General features: G+C 36.2%; 1 protein-coding gene across 2 annotated transcripts in view; it reads left to right on the top strand.

Annotated features, from left to right (window-relative positions):
* Positions 1-26359, top strand: part of LOC136027136 (inositol 1,4,5-trisphosphate receptor-like) — a 206347-nt gene that overhangs the window by 12937 nt on the left and 167051 nt on the right. For both annotated transcript variants that reach the window (XM_065704102.1, XM_065704101.1), the window contains exons 3-5: positions 8492-8616; positions 18570-18656; positions 22864-23124. In XM_065704102.1, coding sequence (XP_065560174.1) covers positions 8492-8616; positions 18570-18656; positions 22864-23124 — 473 coding nt within the window. The remainder of the gene's footprint in view (positions 1-8491; positions 8617-18569; positions 18657-22863; positions 23125-26359) is intronic.

A 26359-nucleotide genomic window follows, 5' to 3' on the forward strand; every position in this document is an offset into this window, starting at 1 on the left:
TATCTCAAAACTTTTATCAGATGTTTTTTGGGAATCTGATGGGCGTGGGGGCAGGGATTTTTGCCCTACAATTACTTTAGATTAGTAAAAATAGTGCAAACCTTTTCATTTTCCAATCGAATGAGCCTTTTTTTGAAGTTTTTACGACAACAAATGGCCATCTTAGAATTTCTATTAGATGCATTTCGGGAAAATACAAGGTGTAATATCCACCCTTCTATCACTCTCAATCTTAAAACGGACACTAGAAACTCTGATTACCAATTCAATGAGCCTCCTCCCAAGTTTATACGATCACCCTTTCTATATATAACTTATATACCCCCAGGGCATATATTACAACCTCAAAAACATAATTTCTGGACCTTTCAATTATGTTGAACAAAATGGCTATCTCAACATTTCGATTGGATTGTTAGGAGAAATTTTGGGCGTGGGAGGGGGGTTTGTTGCCCTCCAAACGCTTCCAACTATTAAAAAGGACACTAACCCTTTCAGTTTCCAATCGAATGAGCCTTTTTCGAAGTTTCTACTACAACAAATAGCCATCTTAAAATTTCTATCAGATGTATTTCAGGAAAATACGAGGTTTGGGGGGGGGGAGGTATCTACCCTTCCATCACTCTGAATCTTAAAAAGAGCACTAAAACTTCTGATTTAAACCAATCAAATGAGCTCCCTTCGTAGTTTATACGATAATCCTTTCTGTATAAATGCTATATACCCCCAGGGCATACCTTGCACCCCTTGCCCTGAGGGCTGGATCGTCAATATGCATCGGTACTGTTTCTGTTTTTGAGAAAAACAGAAACAGAAAAAAACAGTTAGAAAAAAAACAGAACAGAAACAGAAACAGGTCAAACAAAAACAGGTGACCTGTTTCTGTAATCTGTTCTGTTTTTCGAAAAAACAGAAAACAGCTGTTTTAACAGCTGTTTTTCCTGTTTTTTCCTTACTTCTTCTATTTCTAATAGGAAAGAAAACATTTTCTTGTTAAATCCTTTTAGTTACATACAAAAGATGAGCAACTTCTTGTAATTCAACACACTAGCGTATTTTTAGGGGGGGGGGTTCGAAATTTGGCAAAATTTGTCATAAAATGCGTCCAATCGGGTGCAATTTAACCAAAAATTCTTAGGCCTAACGGCCGAATTGCATTTTTTCTCAAATTCTTTGTCACTCATTTATTATAAAAGATTGTCGAAAAAAAATCGATTCTGACTCAAGAAGTCGAACTGATCCGTTACCTTGCAGAAAGCATCACCTTAATTAGGCTAAAAACAAGAGGCAGAAGGACAACGGAATGGAGAGGGGAGAGGGAAAAATAGCAAGACCTCTTACATTAATGACATATAGTTTTATTTTCAAGTTTCCCTTAACTTCTCCAACCATAGAATTCAGAAAGCGTTTCTGTAAGAGCCAACAGTAAGGCAAAGAAACAAAAATTTTCGTCCCCTAAACCCTGCCTAAGCCAGGGACAAAAATTTTTACATTTCTTTCGTTTTCTCGAACTTGCTTGACATTACTAAGATTTTTCTACATTCAATAAGAATAGGTATAGGTATACATTTATTCAGAAAAGAAAACAAACACTATTCGCCATTCGCCTGCCAAGAAAGGCAATAAGCAAAAATAGCAGACTTATATACCACGGTTGTCAAAAAATCTCTAGCCCCCACTCTTTATAGGCTACTGGTACTTACGACCTTTTGGTGGTCAAAGTAAACATATGAGGGACTGTCTTGCTGCCGCTCTTTCTTCTAAAGTCATTCGTTCATATGTACAAGGATCAAGATAAGCTGCACGCTGGTAGAGCTCCAACTTGAATCTAGGATTTGGCACAAAATACTTTTTTAACTGCATAAGCAGCTGATCCTACAGGCGATTCTCAAGCAGCCTCTTCGATCTCGCTTCACAGAAGCTCACCAATCCCTTGATCAGCATGTATGCTTTGCTTGAAGTAGTGTAAGTGGACTCACTAGCCAGTTCGGTGGCCTCTTCAAAAGGGCTCAAACAACTTGTTGCACATTCTAAAAGTGACCAGTCTTGCTCAGTAAGTTCAAGTTCTCTAATTTTCGCATTGCGAACATTTACATCATAAAATTTCTGTAGAGCAGATTTTCTGTGTAACATGGAACTAATCATCACGTAAGTGCTATTCCAACGCACTTTCATATCATGAGGGATGTGACCACTTAGTCCTATTTCTTTGCAAAGCCCTTCAAAGAGGTCGTGTTGAATATTTGACTTTTTTAGCAGCTTGAGTGTCCGACGCAACTTTTTGAGTGCACCATTGAGCGAGACTGAGTCTTCAATTTCAGTAAAATCATTTGCACCACTGGCCCATTCATCCCATTCAGTTTCTGTTTCGGAGTCGTACTCTTCCAAGTCATATACATCTGAAGCAGTGTCAACAATGTCTGAATCTATGATATCAGGAAGGTCATCTTCTGTCAGACCAATCTCTGAGGAACGTTGCTCTCTACTAGTGCCTTGTTCGGGTTCACCTTCATCATCTGAATCACATTCCGGTGTTTGCTCTACGTCAAATTCATTTCTCCCCAAAATTTGAGGCCATTTGTGACACTGAGGTGGAGGCAGTGGCCAAAGCAAGATGAACGTTCAATTCCACCAATTTGACAAGCTTTTACGACGCTCGAGCCAGAATCAGTTACAACACAGATCAATTTGTCTTCAAGTTCAAATTTCTTCAGGGCTACTATGATTGCTGCAAGTATATTTGCTGCTGTATGCCGAACCTTGAGACGCTTAAAGTGCAAGATGCAACTGTGAACAACCCATTTTCCACTGACTAGCTTGGGGTAATGTACAGTCACTGTCAAGTATCCTCGCCCTGTATATGACCAGCAGTCAAATGTTATAGATACCTTTCGTGTCTGATTCATATCCAATTCCAGTTTCAACAGTTTCTTTTTCTTTGCTTGAAACACATGCCTTTTTATGGTACGACCCGATGGAGGCAAAATACCGCCTGTCAAGGAGTGTATCAGTCAACGCATGGCTTGCACGTCAAAAATGGAAAGTGGTAACTTGTCTGCAAGTACTGTTCTTACACACTGTTTTGTCAATTTAAGTTGACTTGAGCGGTTGCGCAACATCAGAGAACAGATATCTCTAGTTCCTTTTCTAGAGAAAGAAAAATTGCTCTTTTGGTTCTTTGGCTGTTCTTCAGCTATCCCACATCCTGGCAATGAACCCTGTACTGTACGACAAACAACAGCTTCTGGGCCATTGGCAACATTATCCATGTCCTGCCGTGCTGGTGCAGTAGAGGCAGATGACTGTACTTTCACCTTAATCTTATGAACATTTTCCAGGTGATTGACAAAATTAGTTGAAGAACCTCCACTAGCCTTGATAGTCTTTTTGCAAACCTTGCAGGTGATGCTGCATTTGTCTTTCACACCATAATTAGCCCAAACTGGCTTTTTCCTTATGATTTTAGGTAAAACTTCTACCTCTTCATCAGAGGAAATATCCATGACAGTTTTGCAGTTGTACCTGAAAGTCATTTGAATCAGTTTTTTTTTTTTAAATTACAGACAGGCATTTGTCCTACAAGAATCCTGATACACCCATTCAGGGTGACTAATTTTTGCATACAATGTAGTTATCGACAATGTTGTGATGATTCTTTTGAAAAATAAAAAAATGAAGTAAAAAAAAATCAATGTGATATTTGAATTCTGCATGTCCAACTGTGTGGTACTAGGGATAAAATAAGTCTGAGTTACAGCATAGTACAAAAAAGAAAAAAAAAAGGAAGAAGTTAAATGGGCTTGTGCTGTATCTGGAATGAGCTGACTGATAACAATAGGCATGGAACCCTAAACGCCTACAAAAGTTCAAATAGACTAGCATGGCTAGTCTAATTTAACTGTTCATAATTTTTAATTTTAGGATGCTTGCTCCAGCGCACAAATACGAAGACGAAAGATTAGACGAAGGAAGGACTAATTTTTGCATACAATGTAGTTATCGACAATGTTGTGATGATTCTTTAAAAAAAAAAATGAAAAAAAATCAATGTGATATTTGAATTCTGCATGTCCAATTGTGTGGTACTAGGGATAAATAAGTCTGAGTTACAGCATAGTACAAAAAAGAAAAAAAAAAGGAAGAAGTTAAATGGGCTTGTGCTGTATCTGGAATGAGCTGACTGATAACAATAAGCCTAGAACCCTCATACATACAAAAGTTCAAATAGACTAGCATGGCTGGTCTAATTTAACTATTCATAATTTTTACCTTTAGGATGCTTGCTCCAACACACAAAATTAGACGAAGGTTAGCAAGGAAATCGAGCTTCTAGTTTAGATGTCGCTATGATTTCACCTGAATATCAAAGAAATTACTCTTCTTGTTGACAAAGGACGATTTCGGTATCATACCCGCTAGATAGCGCGGCATTCAAAAAAAAAAAAAAAAAAAACAAACAGAAAAACAGATAAAAAAAAAAACAGAAACGGAAAAAAACAGATGAAAAAAAAAACAGAACAGAAACAGAAACAGGTCAAACAAAAACAGGTAGCCTGTTTCTGTTTTCTGTTCTATTTTTTGTAAAAACAGAAACAGAAACAGGCAAGAAAAAACAGAAACAGAAAACAGAAACAGTGCTGATGCTTAGTCGTCAACCTTAAATACATAATTTCCGGGATTTTCAACTATGTTGAACTAAAGGGCTATCAACATTTTTATTCAATGTGTTTCAGGAAATGGCGGGCGTGGAAGGGGGTTAGTTGCGGTTAGTTGCCCTCCAATCACTTTCGAATATTAAAAAGGGCAGCAGCTCTTTAAATTTCCAACTAAATGAGTCCTTTTCGAATTTTATATGACGACTCCTTCGATACGGAGTCCCTTGGTCTAAAAAAAAAAAAAAAAAAAACAACGAAAAAATGAAATAATACATTGTGCCTACATTGCTCTTAGGCCTCTGTTTTAGGCATCCCACTCCAAAGCTGCAGGAGATTATGTCATCTCAATAGGCATGGTTGTTTTAGCTTTTGAATATTTTTAGCAAGATGTCAATTTTTCAAGATTTTGATCAAATACTTTGGAAGGAAGGACAACTAAAAAGGCATAGGAGGGGGCTGGTGGCCTTCCAACCCCTTTTAAACACTCCTCTCAACATGTCCTGAAAGTTTCAATTCAATACCCTCAGTCGTTCTAAAAATATTGGAGATCCTCCTTTTTGATAAACTGAATGCACGTAGTGCTTTTGATTCAATATAGCATGCCCCACCGCATTCTCCAACGTTTACCTTAACGCCCTTAGCCCTTTCAGATACACCCAGAATAAAATATTTCCCATCAAAATTTCGATCAGTGTTGAGCGGGGGAGGCACCTAAAAGGTAAGGAGGGGGGATGATTATCCTCAAATCTCTCTTCAGCATACCTTGAAATTTTGAACTTTGGATATTAATGATATTCCTTTTAATAATCAGCAAGCACATAATGTGTTTTTAATTTGTTCGGCATCCTTCTCAAAATTTCCTTAAAGCTTCAGTTTAATATCCTAAGCCTTTTTGAACACCCAGTCTCAAACACTCCCTCTTTTCCAATAAAAATCCATATATGTTAACAATGGGCAAAATATATAACTTATAGTTCTAGCCCCGGAGGCTGGGGGGATGTGTGTTAACCCTGAAGGCATAGTTATTTGACCTGGCTGCGGAGGGCTTTTTGCGGAGGGATGGGGGATGACTGCCCTTCGATCGCTTTTGAATCTTAACAAGGACCCTAAAACTTTTGATTTCCAATCGAATTAACCTCCTCCAAAGTTTTTACGACCACCCCTTCCATAAAAACCTTATCCACTATCAATAAGCAACCTGTATAACTTACGGCCCTTGTCCCGGCGGCTGAGGGTTGTCAAGCCCGGGACCGTAGTTATCAAAAATGACTATCTCAAAATTTTGATTGGAAGCATTTGGAGAAAAAAGGGCGTGGTAAGAGACTGGTTGCCGTCTGATAACTTTTTACACCTAAAAAGGGAGCTAGAACCTCTTCCGAAGTTTATACGACCACCGCTTACGTAAAAATCCTTATATGTTAACAATGGACAACTTGCACAACTTACAGCCCCTGCGCCGGTGGCTGGGGAGGGCTTTGTCAACCATGGAGGCATAGTTATTTGACCTTTGGAGTTTTACCGAAAAATGGCTATCGCAGAATTTTGATCACACGCATTTAGGAAAAAGAGGGCGTGGAGGGGCCAGTTGCCTTCTGATCACTTTTGATTCTTTAAGTCTCCCTCCGTAAACTCTCCCAGGAAGTTCCCATTTCCTTTAAATCTTTCCTTACGGCATCCTCCCACCTCAACTGGGAACAACCTGTCGAAAAGGACAATCTTTGACATTCTGTCATCCTTCATCTGCAGAACTTGCCCTAGCCATCTCGAATTTTCTTTCTTTATCAAACAATTCGGGGTAACGAACTGTAAGTAAGGAGTGACCCGGCTCAATAGCAACCAAAACCCTAAGGAACGAAATTTTGACAGCAATAGATACATCAGAAGAATCGAATTTTTATGATGATTTCCAATATATAAGTTTCATCAAGTTTAGTCTTACCAATAAAAAATTATGAGCCTGAGAAAATTTGCCTTTTTTTCGAAAATAGGGGGAAATACCCCCTGAAAGTCATAGAAAGTCAACACCATCAGAATCAGCGTATCAGGAGAACCCTATTGTAGAGGTTTCAAGCTCCTATCTGCAAAAATGTGGAATTTTGAATTTTTAGCTAGAAGAAAGATCACGGATGCGTGTTTATTTGTTATTTTTTTGTGATTGTATCAACCCACTGGTCCTGGAATATCGCGAGAGGACTCATTCCCAAGGAAATTAAAAGTTCTAGTGCCCTTTTTAAGTGACAAAAATTGGAGAGCAACTAGAACCCCCCCCCCCCCCCCCAAGCTCAGTCTTTTCCTAAAGTCACCTGATCAAAATTTTGAGATAGCCATTTTGTTCAGCACAGTCGAAAAAAATCTATAAACCATATAATTGAGGGTGAATTAATTCCCCAAAGTCTCCGGGAAAAGGGCTGCAAGTTATGAACTTTGCCCATTGTTTAAGTATAGTATTGGTTATTGGGAAGTATACAGACGTTTTCAGGGGGAATGTTTTTGGCGATAGGGGGAGGTCAGGGGAGGGGGTTACGTGGGAAGATCTTTCCATGAAGGGAGTTTTTATTAGGGAAGGGACTTTTCTATGAAGGGGGCACCGGATTTCCCCGCATTATTTAAAAAAACGATCAGAAATAAAAAAAAAGTTTTTTTAATTGAAAGTAAGGAGCAACAATAAAACTTACAAGGAACAAAAATTAATACGCATATCAGGGGTCTCGCCCCCAGTCAATACCTCGCTCATCTCCCGGGGACTGTGGGGGATTAAGTCACCCTCAAAAACATAGTTTAATAGATTTTTCGACTATTCTGAACAAAATGCCTATCTCAAAATTTTTATCTGGTGACTTTGGGAAAAATTTGCATGGAAGCGGGCGTAGCTGCCCTTTATTTTTTTGTCACTTAAAAAGGACCGTAGAACTTTTTCGAATGAGCCCTCTTACGATATTCTAGAACCACTAGGTCGATACGATCAACCTAGAAAAAAAATATAAACATGCATACGTGATTTTTCTTCAAGCAAAAGATGCCGAATTCCACATTTTTGCAAATAGGAGCCTGAAACCTCTACAGTAGGGTGGTCTGATACGCTGAATTTGATGGTGCGATTTTCATTAAGATTCTATGACTTTTAGGGGATGGTTCCCCCTTTTTTAAGATAATGCAATTTTTCTCAGGCTTGTAACGTTTGATGGGTAAGATTAAACTTGATGAAACTTATATATCTGAAATCAGCATACAAATTCGATTCTTTTGATGCCTCTATTGGTATCGAAATTCCGTTTTTTAGAGTTTTGGTTACTATTATGCTGGGTCCCTCCTTACATACAGTTCGTTACCACAAACTGTTTGATCATTGAAATTTTACTCTTTATGAAATTAAATAAAATATCCGTCTGCATATTTCACAGCTACCTGAAGGTAGTACTTCTCAAAGACTCGCCAGACATTGAAACGTAAGATATAATACGGAACATAGTGAAGATTTACTGGGACTTTGGTCGTCCTATAGTTTTAGGCATACATGCCTGCTGGTTCAATCCTGAAGGAGGGGGTTAGCACACTTTCTCTAGGTGGTTAAAATCCAGCAAAATGTATTTTTATGCCTTGTTTTTTAATTTCTTGGAGGGCAGACTGTAGTGGCAGTTGACTTCCCACGTGCAACAACCTTCGGCCAAAGTCAAAACTTTCCTGCTTCTAAATCCTAAAGTTTTCCCAAAATTAATGACTTGTCTATCAAGAGAAATATATTGAACGCATTATAGACCACAGAAATTGAACACATATTGTTTTGTTGCAAATTTGATTTTTATATACCTGGGTTTCATTTAGCTTATTTTTTTCAGACTGTCGTTTTAAAATATGTCCTATGAACCGATATTCTGCCCAGAAACAATTTTGGAGAGCTGCCAAGCAAAACTCAGCAAGCACCAATAACCCTGTGGATCCAGAGCTGATGACAAGACTGCATGTAAGTTTTTCATTATTCTGTATTCCTAGCACTTGCTAATGTATAAAAAAAGTTTTTTTTTCAATCAATTTTTAGCCTAAGACATTTTAGAAATAGACAATTTAGCAGAATCTGTTTACAATAACTCTGCATATTAAATAATTCAATTTGCTTCTGAAACATCATCTGGTGTGTTCCTTTTATCTAAATCTCTTCAGACTTTTTTTTTCTAATGATACCAAAAAAATTCCAAGTATTCAACGCTTGGATTCGCTTCTTAATAGAGTCGTTTACCCTCGCACGTTTCTTACTAGAGTGATGGTGTGGAAGTTGAACTTCCGCTTAATGTGGAAGCTGAGAGCCTTAGTTGAGTGAAACAAAAACTTGTTCTGATTTTCTTTGAAAAAAAGGAAAAGACATATCTTTATGCTTCAAGATATATTTTATCTTTTTTGTTTTAAAAACGACTAGTATTTGCTGAAAGGCCCTACAAAACAGAAAAAGTAGCTTAATCAAAATTATTGAAATGTAAAAATGTATTGACTTATTTAATCATCTGTGTGCGCGCAAATTGATAAACATTGTCAGCATTGTGTCTGAGGATTCTTCCTTGAGAAGGAGGTGGACGATAAAAGGAACTTATTGTTATTTGTTGTGTATATTTGCTTTTGGCTTCTGTGGAATAAGAATAGACCTCTACTCTGAGTGTATCTGCCATATTTTATATCTATTAATGTTAATAAAAGATTAATCAATAATATATTATTTAATATCTAGAAGTCCTAGATGATTTAACTTTCAGCTGCCTGGCCTTCGTTACGTTTAGCATACATCCTAAAAAAATAATATAAAAATCAATCGTGTTAAATGAATATATTCGTATTGGTACTAAATTGTTTTGCTCAAATGTAAGCCCAAACCTTTCAGGGTTGAATAAAACAGTCGTTGTCCAAATTATTATCATTGTTATTGAGAAATTGACAGTACCACTGACAATTTTGACATACTATTATAAAAGTACAAAAATAGACCTCTGATAAAGAAGAAAAATGCCATAGTGAAATATAACAAAGCCAATATAACTCTTCTTTGGGCATTAAAAATTAATTCCAGCTTGTCCCTGTATTTTGCTTTGATTCTGAATGCAGACAAGTAGATTTTTTATAGGTCGCTCCTTTGTTTTCTGAGTCAACACGGTAGAGTTGACTAGGTAAAGAGTAGAGTGGCTCGTGCGTATTACTTTTTCCTCTTGCCAGTTTGTCTGGAAGAGGTGGTTGAAGAAACCTGGGTGGAAGGGAAGGGGGGCTCATTTGCTTTGAAATTGCTAATTTGAACCCCCCCCCCCCAGACACCACTGTTCCCCCTCTCCCATGTCATTCTTTAAAAATTTGCGGATAACTTTTTTCAACATATTGGAAAGGTCAAATAAACATGCCTCTGGGGCTGTCACGACCCCTGTAGCCCCAGAGGCAAGGACTCGGAGGCATATTCATTAGATCTTTCGACTATTGAAAACGAGTATTTTTTTCTAAAATGAACGGATATTGCTGTTAATGAATAAAGGAATTCCAAAACGAAGAAAAATTAAAATTTACACGCTCTTTTAATTAATTTACCTGAAATGCACTCGCGAATGTTACTTTTGTTTCTGGAGAGATTTTATGTGTTCTTAGTACCATAAAATGAAAATGAGATAGAATGGTTTTGAATAATGATGAATAAAAAAAAAATAAAAAAAACCATTAATGTCAATGATCAAAAATTATAAAACTGAGCGCGTTTAAGACTGCTCGACAAATTGAACAAAAAAAAAAAAAAAAAAAAAAAAAAAAAAAAAAAAAAAAAAAAAAAAGAAATAAACTTTCAGCGAACATAACTTGTGAAACACAAAATTTTCTAACATGAATCAGCCAATCAGAAAACTTTCTGAAAAATCTAAAATTAGGGCTAGAAAAAATCCCGGTATTAGTAAAACCTCATCGTGAATGGGCCTTTAGCAGACAAAATTTCTAAAATCAAAACAAATTACGGCTGTTTTCTATGATTTTCAGATATGTACGTATTACCGTAAATGTAAAAAAATTGTGGATGTCGACCTTCACTGGTGAATGTCAACAAACACCAAATACGTCTGTGAAAGAACAATATTTGATTACATTCTTATGCATTCGGACGCTTACCGGTTAATTCCGACAATCAGAGATTTGCTCTGGTAAATGTCCAAAAAAGAGAGAAAAAACTCCAATCCTTAAAATCCGATCCTTATCTCTAGTGAACGAAACAAAGAGGGTGTAAGATGTAGCGCATCAAGTTCTTTCAATATTTTTAACATTCGGTGCTCCAGTCATGTTGCAATCTGATATTGGATAGAAAATTCTGTAATTAGGTCATATCCAAAATCTTTGCTATGTGGAAATATGTTAAGATAGTTCATGGAAAGCCTCGTCATAGTCATAGCATCTTCTTCTTTTTTGCCTAGCGAACAAATGCAAATACTAAACCAGAGAACAACTTAAAGAAATTGCCATTGCTTTTAAAACCGAGGATCAGCAAAAAAAAGAAATAAAAGTAGTATTTCAGAAAAAAAATATGCGGTATTCTTACCAAAAACCATATTCCAAAGAAAAAGTTCGAAGACGACATGCAAATTACTAGGTTTTCGCATCAAGTTCTGGCTGAAAAACGCAAGTTAATTTCTATAGCAAGAGGGGTAGCGAACGGAAATATTCTACTGCCATCGACAAAAATTTTGCGATCCTCACAAAACAATTTCGTCTGACTCAAGTTGGTGATATTGTACGAATACAAGTCCCTGATACGACCTTGATCGCATAGATAACTGAAACGTTTTGGATGTTTTATTGTAATAGAAGGCTCCGACTTCTATAAACTTGCATACGAAAATGGTACCCTCACGCAGGTTTACACACGTTATCAGTTTGTAATTTGTAGAAAAAAGTTATTTTCTATGGATGAAATTTGATTTTTAGGAAATTTCGCTGAGAGAAGCGGCTGCAGCTAATTCGGGAAGTGGTGGGCAAGGCTATATGCGCTGTCACTACAAAAGGAAGTGTTCCATAAACAAATACAGTTCTATCAAGGGCCTTTTGTCAAATTCAAAGTGTTATAATAGTTTAAGTTGTTGCAATAAATACGATATTGCAATCAGATACTGGTAGAGAATTCTGTTATAAAGTCATATCCGAAATTTGCGCTATTTTTTATTATCCGAAATTTTTTTATTACGATTATTTTCTTTTCTCATTAAAAACGTACTGTGTGTTTTACGTTCTTAGTCGTTCTTCCCAGAACCCCCCTCCCCCCACATTTTGTCCAACTCATAAATTTTTTATGTCCCGCGCCCCTCCCTAAAGAAATAACCCCCTTCGAACGAAACTTCTGGCTACGGTCTTGCTTGTGTCTCTTATTTTTGAGACGCTCTTCTTTGATGGCGTTCTTCGCCAGTATTGCTCGTTTATTTAAAATTTTCAATTGTTTGTGACAAAATAATATTCAATTTTACCGCCTTTTCTGTTCATCATGGAAATGAATGTAAAGGTTAATGTACGATTCTGGCAATTCGTAGAGAATTTAACGCAACACCTATATTTACATGCGAAATATGTTGTTACTAATATTATTACTTACTACTAATAGACTTCCTTGCCAAGCAACAGTGCCTGTTCCCGAATTGTAGTCGATTGCCTGTGACGTGTGGAGTGTGAACAAAATTTGATCCTCGCTTTTGTACAATGTTATAATTCTATTACGTTATTGGGTCCTGTAGCATTTTAACTTGTGTCGATTTAATATTGAATTAATTTAAAAAAAAAACAAGTTTTTTTGACTGAAAGTAAGGAGCGACATTAAAACTTAAAACGAACAGAAATTGCTCCGTGTATGAAAGTGGCTGTTCCTCCCTCAACATCCCGCTTTTTACGCTAAAGTTTTACTCTTTCTCTCAATCCTACTTTATTAAACAGTAAATAACTCTTCGTAAAGAGCGGGACGTTGAGGATGGAACAGCTACTTTCATACACGGAGCAATTTATGTTCGTTTTAAGTTTTAATGTCGCTCCTTACTTTCAGTCAAAAAAACTTGTTTTGTTTTTTTAAATTAATTTCTGAACATTTTGAATTAATGTTTTTATTTTGGCCCTCCGCAAATGAATAATCAAAACGAAATTTGCGTATTATTATTTTTGTTTTGCTAAATGGCTTTCTCTTAGTTTTGATGAGACGATTTTGAGAAAAAGGGTGGGAGACGAGGTCTAGTTGCCCTTCAATTCTTCGGTTACTTAAAAAGGCAACTAAAATTTTTAATTTTGAACGAACGTTTTTATTAGTAAAAAATATACATAACTTACAAATTAACTTACGTAACGAACTTCTATATTCGTATATTTTCATTATGTATATGAGGGGGTTTGCCCCCTCGTTATTACCTCACTCTTTACACTAAAGCTTTAATTTTGTCCCAATTCTTTAAGATTGACCCCCTGAATCACAAAGGCTGTAGAATAAATAGTTGAAATTACTAAAAATACTTTAGCGTAAAGAGCGAGCTATTTAGGACGAGATGGACCCCCCATATGCGTAATAATCAATGTTCGTTTTAAGTTTTAATGCTGGTCCTTACTTTCAGTTGAAAAAAAAACTTTTTCATATTTATTTTTTCATTGTTTTTTTTTTAAATAATGCTAGAAAATCCTGCGCCCCCTTCATGGAATTTCTCTTCTCCCACGAAAAATTCCTCCAAGGGAAGATCCTCCCACTTAGCCCCTCCCCTCAACCCCCCTTCCAACCAAAAAATCATCCCGAAAAGATCTGTACACTTCCAAATAATCATTACTATATGTAAACGCTGGTCAAAGTTTGTAACTTGCAGCCCCTCCCCTGGGGACTATGGGGGAGTAAGTCAGCCCCAAAGACATAGTTATTGTGTTTTTCAACTACGCTGAACAAAATGGCTATCTCAAAATTTTGATCTGTTGACTTTGGGAAAGAAATAAGCGTGGGAGGGGGTCTAGGTGCCATCCAATTTTTTGGTCACTTAAAAAGGGCACTAGAACTTTTAATTTCCGTTAGAATGAGCCCTTTCGCGACATTCTAGGACCACTTGGTCGATACGATCACTCCTGGGAAAAATCATAAACAAAACAAACAAACAAAATAAATAAACACGCACCCGTGATCGGTCTTCTGGCAAAAAATACTAAGTTCCACATTTTTGTAGATAAGAGCTTGAAACTTCTACGGTAGGGTTCTCTGAAACGCTGAATGCGATGGTGCAATTTTCGTTAAGATCGTATGACTTTTAGGGGGTATTTCCTCCTATTTACCAAAACAAGGCAAATTTTCTCAGGCTCTTAACTTGTGATAAGTAAGAATAAATTTGATGAAACTTATAAATTTAAAATCAGCATAAAAATTCGATTCTATTGATATATCTATTGGTGTCAAAATTCCGTTTGAGTTTCGATTGAGCCGGGTCGCTCCTTACTAAGGTTCGTTACCACGAATTGTTTGATTGACTGAATAGATTAGTTTTTTTTTTTAATTTAAAAAAGATCTGGTTTTATTTGGATTAAAAATTTTATCACAGCAGTGTGAGTCTTACACAGCTGAGCACGCTTCTCCTCCGCCCCACTCTTTTCCAAACGCCACTTCTTTCTACTACTGTTAACTACTGCTACAATTAAGGTTAAGGGTATGAAGGTGAAAATTTCAGGGAATATTCTGGGGAATTTGAAAAAAATCAAACACGCTGTTTGCATGCAGGTTGTCAAAAGGGTGTATTGGTAATATCTTGGAAACTGCTACTACTGCGGCTACTACTATTACCACTGTTACTGCTCCTAATACTAGGACTACTACTACGAGTTCTTCTACTCTTACTACTACTACTGCTACTACTAATACTACAACTTTCACTAACGCTTAGGATATTAAGGCAAAAATGTTATGGAATGTTAAAGCAGGTTTAAACAAAACACACTATTCGCACACAGGTTTTCAAAAGGACGTATCCGGAAAGCCCCAGGAACCGTTTACGATTTTAAACTGAAAGTTTCAGCTTGCATTGAGGGGCTGTTAAAAAAAAGTGCTAGGGGCGTACTGCTACTAATGCTATTACTTCTACTACTACTGAAGCTAAGCGTATTAAGGTGAGGCTTTCTGGGAATATTCAAGGGAATGTTGAACTAAATCAAAATTCACAATGAGCAAGTTGATTGTAAAAAGGATGTACCAGCAATTCCTCAGATTATTAAGTTGAAACTTCAAGGGTATGTTGAGATGGATTTTGAACTAACCGAAAGGCACTAAGTGCATATTACTACTGCTGCGATTACTTTAACTAGTGATGCTAATGACATAAAGGTAAAAATTTTAAAGAATGTTTAGGGGGAGATGCAACTAAATCAAAATAGACTGTATGCATGCAGGTTTTCAAAAAAGCAATATCTTAGGAGAGGATTAGAGTATTAAGTTAATAACTTCTAAGACCCCACTTGCTAAGTATTTCTTCTGTTTTAGTTTCATCTTGTCGAGTATTAAGTGTAGAGTATAGAGTATTCTCATCTTGTAGAGTATTAAGGTAAAACTTCCAGGGCAATTTGAGGGGAATGTTAAACTAACCAAAAGACACTATGTGCATATTATCACTAATGCTTCTGTTAGTGCTACGGCTATTACTTCTACTGAGGCTGAGGTTATTAAGGTGAAATTTTCAGGAGAGATCGTAAATTAAATCAAAACACTGTCTGCATTCAGCTTCTCAAAAGGATGTATGAGTCATTTCTTGGGAACAGCTTGGAGTATTAAGTTGAAACTTTCAGGACGTTTTGACACGGATATTGGACAAGCCAAAAGGCGCTTGATGCGTACTGCTACTGCCACTACTGCTACTGCTTGTGCTACTATTACTTATGACTGCTAGTACTGAGGCTAAGGGTAAAAAGGTGAAACTTTCAGGGAATGTTTAAGAGGGTGTTGTACTAAATCAAAATCTATGCAGGGAGGCTGTCAAAAAGATGTATAATCAGTATCCCACGAATGGTCTAGAGTATCAAGTTTAAAATTTTAGGTCATGTTGAGGGTGATGTTGAACTAACCAAAATGCAAAACGTGCATACTACAACGACTGATACTACTACTGTTGCCACTACAACTACTGCTAAAACTGCTACCAGTTCTATTACGACTACTACTGCTGCAACTACTACTAGTACTACTGAAGCTAAGTGTATTGCGGTAAAACTTTCAGGGAATAGCAAGGAGCGTGTTGACTGAATTGAAAAACCCTATGTGGATGCAGGCTTTAATCACGCGTAAAAGCTATATCCCAGGAACCGCTTAGAGTATTGAGTTGAAGCTTTCAGTGCATGTTGAGGGGGATATTGAACTAACCATAAGGTAGTATGTGCATAATACTGGTACTATTTATACTACTTTCAAGGCTAAGGATATTAAAAAGAAAGTTTCACGAAATGTTGAGGGTTATGTTGGATTAAACTGAAACACAATAAGTACATGCTAGCTGTAAGAAGACTGAATCAATAGTGTCTCAAGAACGACTTGAAGTACTAGATTAAAAATCTCAGGGCATGTTGAGGGATATGTTGAACTAATTAAAATGCCCTATGTGAATACTACTACTATTTTTGTTAGAAGTACCACTGCTGTTAGTGATATCATTTTTCCAAGCCTAATGGTATTAATTTGGAATTTTCAGGAACTGTTAAGGGGGACGTTTGGCTAAATCAAAACGCATTATGTGGGTTGCTGGTTATCAAAAATAAAATACGTTTGAAATTTTTTTCTGTTTAATTTGTTTCTTTCTGTTTTATTTGTTCTTGTTTTCAGTCATCCTGGTTATGATGGGGATTAAATCTTTTTTTATCGATATAATGAGAAATCGGAACAGGGAGCTCGAAATAAAGATTGTTTTCTTTAAAATATAAATCATGTTCTCGTCTTTAGAAGGTACAGGGAGTTTCAGCCCTACTCCCCTTAATTTATGCTCGTTTCGAGTTTGACTCGGCTATTTGTTGTAATTTCCGTTCGTTTTGGGTTTCATTTATTTATTGATGGTGATTTGTGGTAGTTTTACGCTTGGAAAATCATTTAGCCTTTTTTTCTGCTTTATTTTGTTTTTATGGAAGAAGTTTTTTAATTATAGTACTTTTTATCAACTAACATTACTCTCATATTAAAATATTAAAGTGAAATAAAAGTTTTTCTAATGCAGTTCTCTCGCTCTTGGAAGCCCCTAAATCGATAAGTACGAAATTTCGCAATGTTCGAAAAAAGGGTACTTTTCTGACACAAACATTTTATCATACCCTCTATCGTGCATCCTATTTTTACCCCATTTTTTTCACCTTCCCTTCTTAGATTTCGAAAATGTAAAAAAATTAGCTGTGCGGGTTTAGTAAGTATCCCCTTGTCCTCCTTGGACCATTTGGTCACACTTTGGTGGATGTTTCAACTTCTATGTTAAACAGGATATTCTATGTATATTTTTCAAGTATGTTTTCTATAAAATCTATTTAACCCAAAGACAGTCTTATAAAAGCCAAAATATCTCAAACCAGTGTAATATGATGTGTGTTGTTTTTATTTTTGTTCATTAAAATTCGCCAGATGAAAGGTATTTTTAACTGAAAATATCAAAAAGGAGGTATTTTTCAAAATGTAGGGGTGGTGGACAACTAAGTTCCCGGCCCTTCTCTGATAGGCACCCTTGTTACTGCCTCTGAAACTAGAAAGCTCAATGTATAGTCTGTGGATAATTTTATATCAATTGGCTATCCTAGAATTTTTACTCGATAGCTTTGTGGCCTCGCTTGCGCCAAATTCGTCATTTTCGTCACAAAGGGGTAGAAAACGTGTGAGGATCGAAGGGAAAATCAATCTCCCTCCCCATAACAAAAATCTCAATGTCTGAATTACTTTTCTGTACTGGTCAATGGCATGATCATGAATTAGGTCTTTAGAACTGGGGTTTAAACAACTATGGTATTCCCCTTGTCCTCCTCACACTTAAAGATTAGATTTTAGTTGATTACATTTAGTTTTAGCTATAAAATATAAAGCGTAAAACAATCAGGGCCATACGTTTGGTGAGGCCATTTTCCATGATTCGTGAATGATTTGAACTTATTAAAACATGTACTAATGACGAAGGATTGTCATAAAAATTGATTACAAGTAGAACTTTTTGTTGTTTTGTCTTGTCCCCCACTCTGCTAGAATCTTTTTCCTTGGGATAATTGCCGATCTTTTCCTTGTTTTCATACGCTCCCTCATCCATCTCTGAAAGACCTTGATTTCTGCGCAATTAAACTGTAGTACGTGATGAATACTAGATCTCTTTGAAAGATTTTTTGGAACCCAATAGCTCTGGAATCTAGGTTGAAGTTCTATTATTTAGGACAAAGAATCCCAAAGCTTTTGCTTTAACCCAGTGTTTGAGATATCCCAAGGAGCACAAATCACCCCTAATGAGCCATCCTAGGACTAGAAAATAACGTTAATCTATTACTTCAGTAGATTCTTTGTATGTCCATTTCAGGATTGAAACTCTATCTTTTATCTCAGTCTGAATTTAATTTTCTCAGAGGCCACAAATCGATAGAAATGGTGTTTATGAAACCATTGTCCATCTGTAATATAGACGCGGGAGTTATTGAGTATGTAACCTCCTTATATTACTTAATTTGTTATTTCGCTTATTTGACAATTATTGTTAATTAGAATAAATATTGGTACGTTTCATTTTTTTGGAAGGGCGGGGGGGGGACTGAAAATTTGAAGTGATGAATAATCTAATATTTGTTACCTTCTTTTATTCTGTTTATTCCCTTAGTTCTCCTATCAACCATTCCAGATTTTACTCCCTATTGTTTGTATCTTATTATGTCTATTCGCTATTTGATCAATGTCTTATTCTTCATTATCTGTCCTTTTAGCATGCAGCCGAAGTTGAACGAAAGCAAAACGAGACGGAGAATAAAAAAGTTTATGGTTCAGAAGTTTATTATGGAAACGCTGTTCAGGTACGCCTATTTAATTAATCTAAAAGCTTTAGTTTAAGATACAAATTAATCACAATCAAAGGCTTATGCTAACTAGAATATTGTGGTGTTTGCCATCGATGTGGATCGGTTAAATAATGAGATTTGGCGCATATATTATCCTTAAGTTTTTGGAACTGGTGAATCCAGAGCGATTTGCGAATGCCCATAAACTTAGATGACGAAAGTCAAGACGAGTTATATTTTACAAAGGTTGCATTTTAGGGGGTAAGATCCCACACTCTGTTTTGCCACTCCTCCCTCCCTGCCTTCAGCACTGCTATTTGGGAGGGGGCAGCCTTGATTTTTTGGCTTCGCCTTTCAAGGTATCGACATTTTTTTTGTTTTTTTGGTATTTCATCTAAAAAACACATTCTTTTGCATTTTCATTGGACAAAGATGATAAAAACATAATTGGCACTCTCATTTCTAGATTTTGAGAATTTGTTTCAATATAAATATAGATTTATTAATGTATTTATCTGTTAACATTTGTTTTAATTTAAATGTATACTTAAAAAACGAAACGTAGACGAGTTAAATTTCACGTGGGGGAAATGTTTATGGGTAAGCCTTTTCGTGAGTTAAACCCTAGATTTATTGCCTGAAAATATACCAAATAATATAGGAAAATCATTGCAATTCACAAGCAGGTCAACACCGCCCTGCACGCGGCAATTGTGGATTCTCCTTGGACACTTAGAATAATAGAGAACACTCTGGAAAGAAACATCAGGAAACCTTTCTTCGTGGCATTGAAGACGGATCACATGAAGGTCGCGGTAGTGTTTTGGCGATATTTTGATGCATTATTATCGACATTTTTTACTTTCGATATTTGACGTATCGATATTTCCAATCCGCTTTTGGGTATGATGAACTCTTGGTCTTTCCGAAGTTCAATAATGAAAATCGAAATTAAGAAGGATTTTGTATCATTTTGTTCAAACTTTTAATAATACAAAATGAAATATTAAAAAGTAAACTATTTTTTTTTGTAACGAAAGTTAGTGGGAAGTCGATAAGGCATGATCAGACGCACTAAATATGCATGGATCATTAAATTCAATACATTATTCTTCTTCTTCTCGGACATATGCGAAAACTTTTCTATGTTGGGTCTTTACTACTGGGTGTTCGTTTACTGGTAGATGGTAGAAAAAGCCAAAAATAGTCTAAAAATTTCAAGTATGGTTTAGTATATTGCTATTTACGTTTCGATATTTATTATCGATATTTCGAACGATATATGGATAACGAATATTGCCCAACTATAGCTTGTGGAAATGCATGAAATTTATAGTCTAAAATAAATTAAATGGACTAAATTCAAGAAAATTCCTTGAAAAAGTGTTTTTCATGGCTATTGTATTTTAAGGTCTTTGCTTGCACAAATGTCCCTTTCACAATGAGGTTTCACTAATACTGAGATTTTGAATAGGGCTAATTTGAGTCAATCAGGATTTTTTGTAGAATTTTTCAGCCAATCAGAAAGTTCTATGAAAAATCTTATTGGGTCAAATCAGCGCTAGATCCCAGTGTTAAAGCTAAACTATTACTGAGTTACCAAAAAGAAGTGAAGTAGCTAGTAATTATGAAGTAATTTACAACTGACTAACAACAGAAGTTATAGAATAAATACTAACTAATGTGAAATGAACTTAAACGTATTGTACTATGCACTAATGTCTTTGTAATAGAGTGAAACGGTCCTGACGGATAATGAATTCATCTGCGTTTTTTCCATTGATTTATTTCCTGACGTATTGTTTCATACGCGTTTTTTCGTTTCTTCAATTGTTCATTCACAGCCAGAAATGGTCCCCCAAGACCGAAGAAACAATCCTGTGAAAATGGAGAATGTGTAAGTGTGTCATAAGGGTGAATCTTGGTAGCTGACGGGTTTGATTGGCACTACTGTGGAAATAGTTTGTACAGTTTATATAATTATAATATTTTTTTTTCTCATTGTTCAGACATAGCTGTACTTTTCTTGCTGCGAAGAAACTTTTTTTGTCAACAATGGTTCCTCTAAGTTACCGTTCTTGTCTTAATTCATTAATACAGATACATAGGCATAATTTGTTCTGACTTCTGAAATACAGGCTAGAATATTTAGAATAGCTGTTTCTAAATATTGAGAAGAAGGGTTAAAAGAATTAAGATCCTCTAGAGCCATTGATGGCGCATAAGGGCGTCAAATCGACGTTTTTGCTGCCTGATCAGTTTTACAGGGATAGGTAGAAAGCCTGTTGCCCAACCTTGCGGCAGCAGGAATCAAATTCCGAGTCCTGTACTGTCAAGCTGAGCATCAATCCATTGTGCTACCTCAGAGCTATTGAGGATAAAGGGATCACAAAGAGTAAATAGAAGAAAACATATTAAAAAAGGAAAAAAAAAATCCTTTGAGTGGTCAAATTGAAGAATCAATTTTGCACTTTTATGCACTTGTAAATTAAAGAAATAAGTTTTAACCTACTGCCATATACAAAAATGCTGTTAGATTGAGTTTTTTCTAGTAAAAAAAAACTGTTACAAATGCTTTTTAGAAACCAGAAGACGAAGCATAAACATTTTCAACCATAAGAAGTAGAGAACCTTTCCAGGGTATGGAAAAGTGGTATCTCAGGAATAGGACTTTCGAAGACACTCGGTCAAGCTCGAGAGTTTATTAACCAATGGTGTTCCGCAAGATTGCTCTAATCAATAGCTATATTACACCTGCTCCCTTTTTACATCTTTTATTATATCTTTTGCGTGTCTTTTAACCGCGGTTTTTTATCCTTTGCATTATCTTTGATGGTTGTTCAGTGTATGAAGAAATATCCAGCTGTTTAGCGTCTCTTGTTCTTTCATATGTTTCTAGTTCTTTAATCTTTTTTTTATCCTTTGCTGACTTTTTTTCGTATTTTTTATCTTTTATATTATCTTCGGTGGTTATTCAATGTGTGGACCCCTATAATACCCCCTTTTACAACCTCACCCTAGATTTAAAGTATAGCCACAGAAAATTTTTCGGTTTTACTATTTAGAATTCACCATTTAGTTAGTATAATAAAAGTTTTGGTGTCAATTTATAATACAAAGAACAAAGAGTATAAATCGCGAATTGTAATTCTTGTTGATACCTTTATTATTGCCTATACTTTATTATTTTCCTTGCATTCATTTTGTGATTTTTGTGAATTTCTCTGATTTTTTTTGAACGATCATATTTTTTTGAAATCATAGTAACACATTTATGGTGTCAAATTGTTATTTTTCTTGATGCCTTTGTTATAGTTTATGCTGAGGAAACTCCTTGATTTTAGAAAACTCCTTGATTTTGGGCGTGGCCAATTTAAAAATGAAAATTTGGGAATTCAATACTTATTTATTACATTATTGTTAGCTAGCATTGATAAGGGTTATCTATTATACAACTGATCATTTGAGAATTTGTGAGAACCAAACAATTATGTTAAAGTATCGGAGTTGGAATCCCCTCCTCCGTCTTTCAGTGTAAATATAAAAATATGCCATTTTTTGTTATACGACACTTTCCGTAGCTGATCGCACTGCCCTGCCCAAATCAAAACTAAGTTATAAGTTTGCCTTTGCAAACAGTTATAAGGTTGCACCCCTTGCCTTTCCCCTCTAATGTGTTTTTTCAGTTTGTTCCTAGTTTTTCAGTTTGCTCTTTGCCCTATTTTATGGCTTTTATCATTATCCTTTTCATTTAAGGTCCAGTTAAAGTCCAAACAGTTCCTAACAGTGAATAAAAGATTACCTTCTTTAGTTGCGAATAATCGGATGCGTGTTGCCCTTTCAGCCTTAGTTGCATTTTATTTTTAATATTGTTTCATCCTTTTAATATCATTTTAATCTTTTTGTCATTATACCTCTGTCATTTTGCCTTCATTTTCACTTTATACCTTTGACTTATTAAGTTTATCTTTTTTCAGCTACTCCATATGAAGTCCAACAAGTTCCTAACAGTGAATAAAAGATTATATGCTTTAATTAAGAAGAATGTGATGGCTTATTATAGCTTATACTTTCCCTTATTTTCTCTTGTTTACCCCTTGCCTTTCGCATTTAACGTTATACTTAATTTATTCTTAGTTTTCTTTTACTCTTTGCTCTATTTTAAGACTTTACCATTATCCTTTTATCTTCCTTCTCAGTTAATTAATTTTATCCTTTTCAGCTACTCCATATTAAGTCCAACAAGTTCCTAACAGTGAATAAGAGATTACCTGCTTTAGTCGAGAAGAACGCGATGCGAGTTTATCTAGATTCTTCAGGAAATGAAGGATCGTGGTTTTATATTTCACCCTGTTACAAGATTAGGTCGAATGGTGATATTATTGTTATAGGAGAGCCTGTCGTTTTTAATCCAGTTGGTAATAGCCATCAAGCCCTTCACGTTTCCTCTATGGACTTACCTGGCATGCCAGGCTTCAAAGAAGTAAGTACATTACGTTATTTGTTGACGTGTTTAGGTAGCTTAATGTAGGGTTTTTTAACGTAACGTATTTGTATTACGTTGCTTAGTTTTTGTATGTTCAAAATATGTCGCTCATTGTTGTTAATTCAATACAGGAGTAGTTTAAATATGGGAGAATTCAGTTTACTCAGTGTAGGAAAATCTATTATTCAACAAGCAAAATGATCGTGCAAAACTAAATCCAGGAATGTCTCAGAATTCTTGACTTACTTGACTTAAAGCTCCTGCTCGACAACGTCACCAGCGTAGAGGTGCGGTTAGTTGTCTCAGAGTGTTTGTCCTGGGGCAATGATTGAACCTTCTGTCCGAGAAGCAGATCAAACGCGGATTACGTCCGCCCATCTTGTGCGTGACCTATCTCAGGGGTGTTTCATGCCATTTGCAGTTGGGTCAACCTCGAGAATGATTCATGCGGGTGTTTGAGTAAGCAGCTGAAGTAGATGATCATGCTAAGCTGCTCAAACAGGGGTGACAACTTAAAGGATTGGAGGATCTTCATGCTCCGTATCCTGTCGAACCATCTAACACGTTCTGTTTTGTGGAGGTGTTACGTCTGAACAACATCTACCTTTGTTATTTTCGTGTGAATTGTACCTTCGTTATTTTCGTTTGAAATGTACCTCCGCCCAACGCAATACTTCAAATGCCCGGTTCAGACTTATTTTAAATATCACCCTTTTAATCGTTTCATATTACTGACGCCGGCTTTAAAGAAGTAAGAGTAACGGTTTTTTTTTTCACATTATGCCCACGAAAAATGCTCAGTACTGCTTGTGTTTTGCATGGTTTAAATAAACTGAGCTAATCTATTGCAGAAATGCTCTACTACTAAAACAAACTGAGTGAGGGTGCCATATCCCCCATAAGCGTTTAAAATTTTTTTACTTTTTGTTTACTTTTTGTTCTTTAAAAAGGAAAGGGGCAAATGACTGTTGCCCCTGACTGTTTATTTTGTGAATATTCGAATTTCGTGAATGTCGACATTCACTAGTGAATGTCCGAAATACTTTTTTTTCTCCTTGGATTTAGTCATTGTTGCCAGTCAACTTTTTCAATTTAATGCAAGGTTTGATGATGACAGGTTAGGTTAGATTAGGTTTGGTAGCTTAGGTTTTTAGTCCATTTCTGATATATATAGCCAAACTTAACCTAACATAACCTTATCTAACCTAACCTAAACTAACATAACCTAATCTAACCTGGCACGTACGCAGGGGGGGGGGGGGGGGCTTCGGGCCCAGCCCCCCCCCCCCGAAACTTTGTGAAATGTTTAATTTTCGCATGGTTTCTTGGGATTTCTGACAAAAGTAGGGCTTTTATTAAGAATCATGTGTGAAGCCTTTTTTTGTGATTTTACAGCATACCATTATCTGGTCAAGTCACTGCCCAATTATTAACCCATTTTCTGTCTAACTTTTTACCGTCTTTGAAGTAGGGGAGAGTGGGGTTGGTTCGGACGCGGGCTGAATCTGGACAAGCGCTTCTCTTCCTACAGCACCGTCTGCTAATGAAGAAAAAAACACTGTAGACCTGCCATCTAGCATTCTACTTGCGTATGTAGTTTTGTTACCCCAAGTGCAGTCGTTTTGGAAATATTTGAAAAAAAAAAACTGAAAAAACCAAGGTAAGGCATCCTGTATCTTCTTTACTTTGAGATTTAATTTATCCTATATTAATAAACATTTAGCTTCCTTAATGCGTGACACTTTTAACTTAGACTTTGTTAAGTTGTTTCAATTTTGGTTTTTGGCGCCATCTGTAAGTTTTGAGGCGTAGGTGAGGTTTCAGGCTTTTTCTTTCAGGTGGGGTTGGTTCGGACAACTACAGTGGGGTGCATTCGGGCATTGTCCAAACCAACCCCACCCTCCCCTAATTAGCGATTGTATTGTTATTTTTTTTTTTGTAAAGAGAGTGCTTTCCACTGCAAAATAGAATTATCCTTGATATTAGGGCGTTTATCCCCCCTTTTCAGGATAAAGTACAGCTTTTAATGGATCAATTTTGGAAACTATCGTTTTTCATTCGTTTTCGCAATAGAAGAACTACCCCCCCACAGCACCCATATTGCACTGTTAACCCTAAAATTTCCCTTTCAGTGGGACATAATAGATTAATCACTGGTTCTAAATCGCTATGAACATAACTTGAGCCTAAAACGTACTTTTGAGGCTTCAGTCTTCTTGTCCCCATCCGCGAAAAGAAACACCGAGCTCTTTTTCTAGTTCCTTTTTCTCACTGAAAACGATTGGAGAACAGATCGACCAACAACAAATGTGCCTTAGGGGTCCTTATATACCCAATTTCCACTGGATCAGCGTTTTAAAATCGCCATTTTGTTTAAAATACTCGAAAGATCGGATACAATGGCACCCATAGTCCCGGGAGCAACAGCCCTAAATTATGCCTTAATACTATTAAAGAGCTAACAACACATCTTGAAATGAGATTCCTCCAGAATTTCTACGATTGCTTGTTTGATACACTAGCAAAAAAAAATTTAAATAATATTGATAAACCATGTAACATCAGAAATTTTGCATTTCTTAGTTAGGGACTTGGAAATTCTGTTTAGAGAATGTTAGGAGTACAGAATTAGACAGTGCAGTTTCCGCTAAGATCAGATCGATTCTGGTTGGACAGGGGGCTTTTTTTATTATAAAATAATAAAAGTTTACACGTTCTACTAACTTTTAACGGGTGCCATTAAGCTTAATAAATTTGACAGTGTTACAATTACCGTAAAGTGAATATTCTATGATCTATATGTTGTCACCAAACATGCTTAATTTTTTTTCTTTAGATTTTCCATTACTGTTGCCACCGATGGTTCTTTATTTACAGGTCGTTACCAAATGTGAAAATGCCGAAAAAATAGCAGAGTGTTCGCGAACTTTGGAGCAAAAAAAAAGACGAATTAGTGATGTTGAATCAGAAAGAGATGGCAATAGCGAAGTGAATACTGCCGTCGGTAATGAGCCTTCGTCTCCACCTCACGAAAACGTACCCTTTGGAACTGAACCTAGGACTTCAGCTCAGCAAATATCAGCAAATGCTGAAGTGACGAAAGCTGAAATAAATATTGACATTGTGCTTGACATAGGAAGTTTCTTTGACAGAAGAGGCTCGCTTTCCGATGAAATAAAGTACAACTTACTCAAAGGGCCTTTTAAACCCAACAGTAACCATCCATTCCCAG

This window comes from Artemia franciscana, chromosome 5 (genome assembly GCF_032884065.1).
Source record: "Artemia franciscana chromosome 5, ASM3288406v1, whole genome shotgun sequence".
Lineage (NCBI taxonomy): Eukaryota > Metazoa > Arthropoda > Branchiopoda > Anostraca > Artemiidae > Artemia > Artemia franciscana.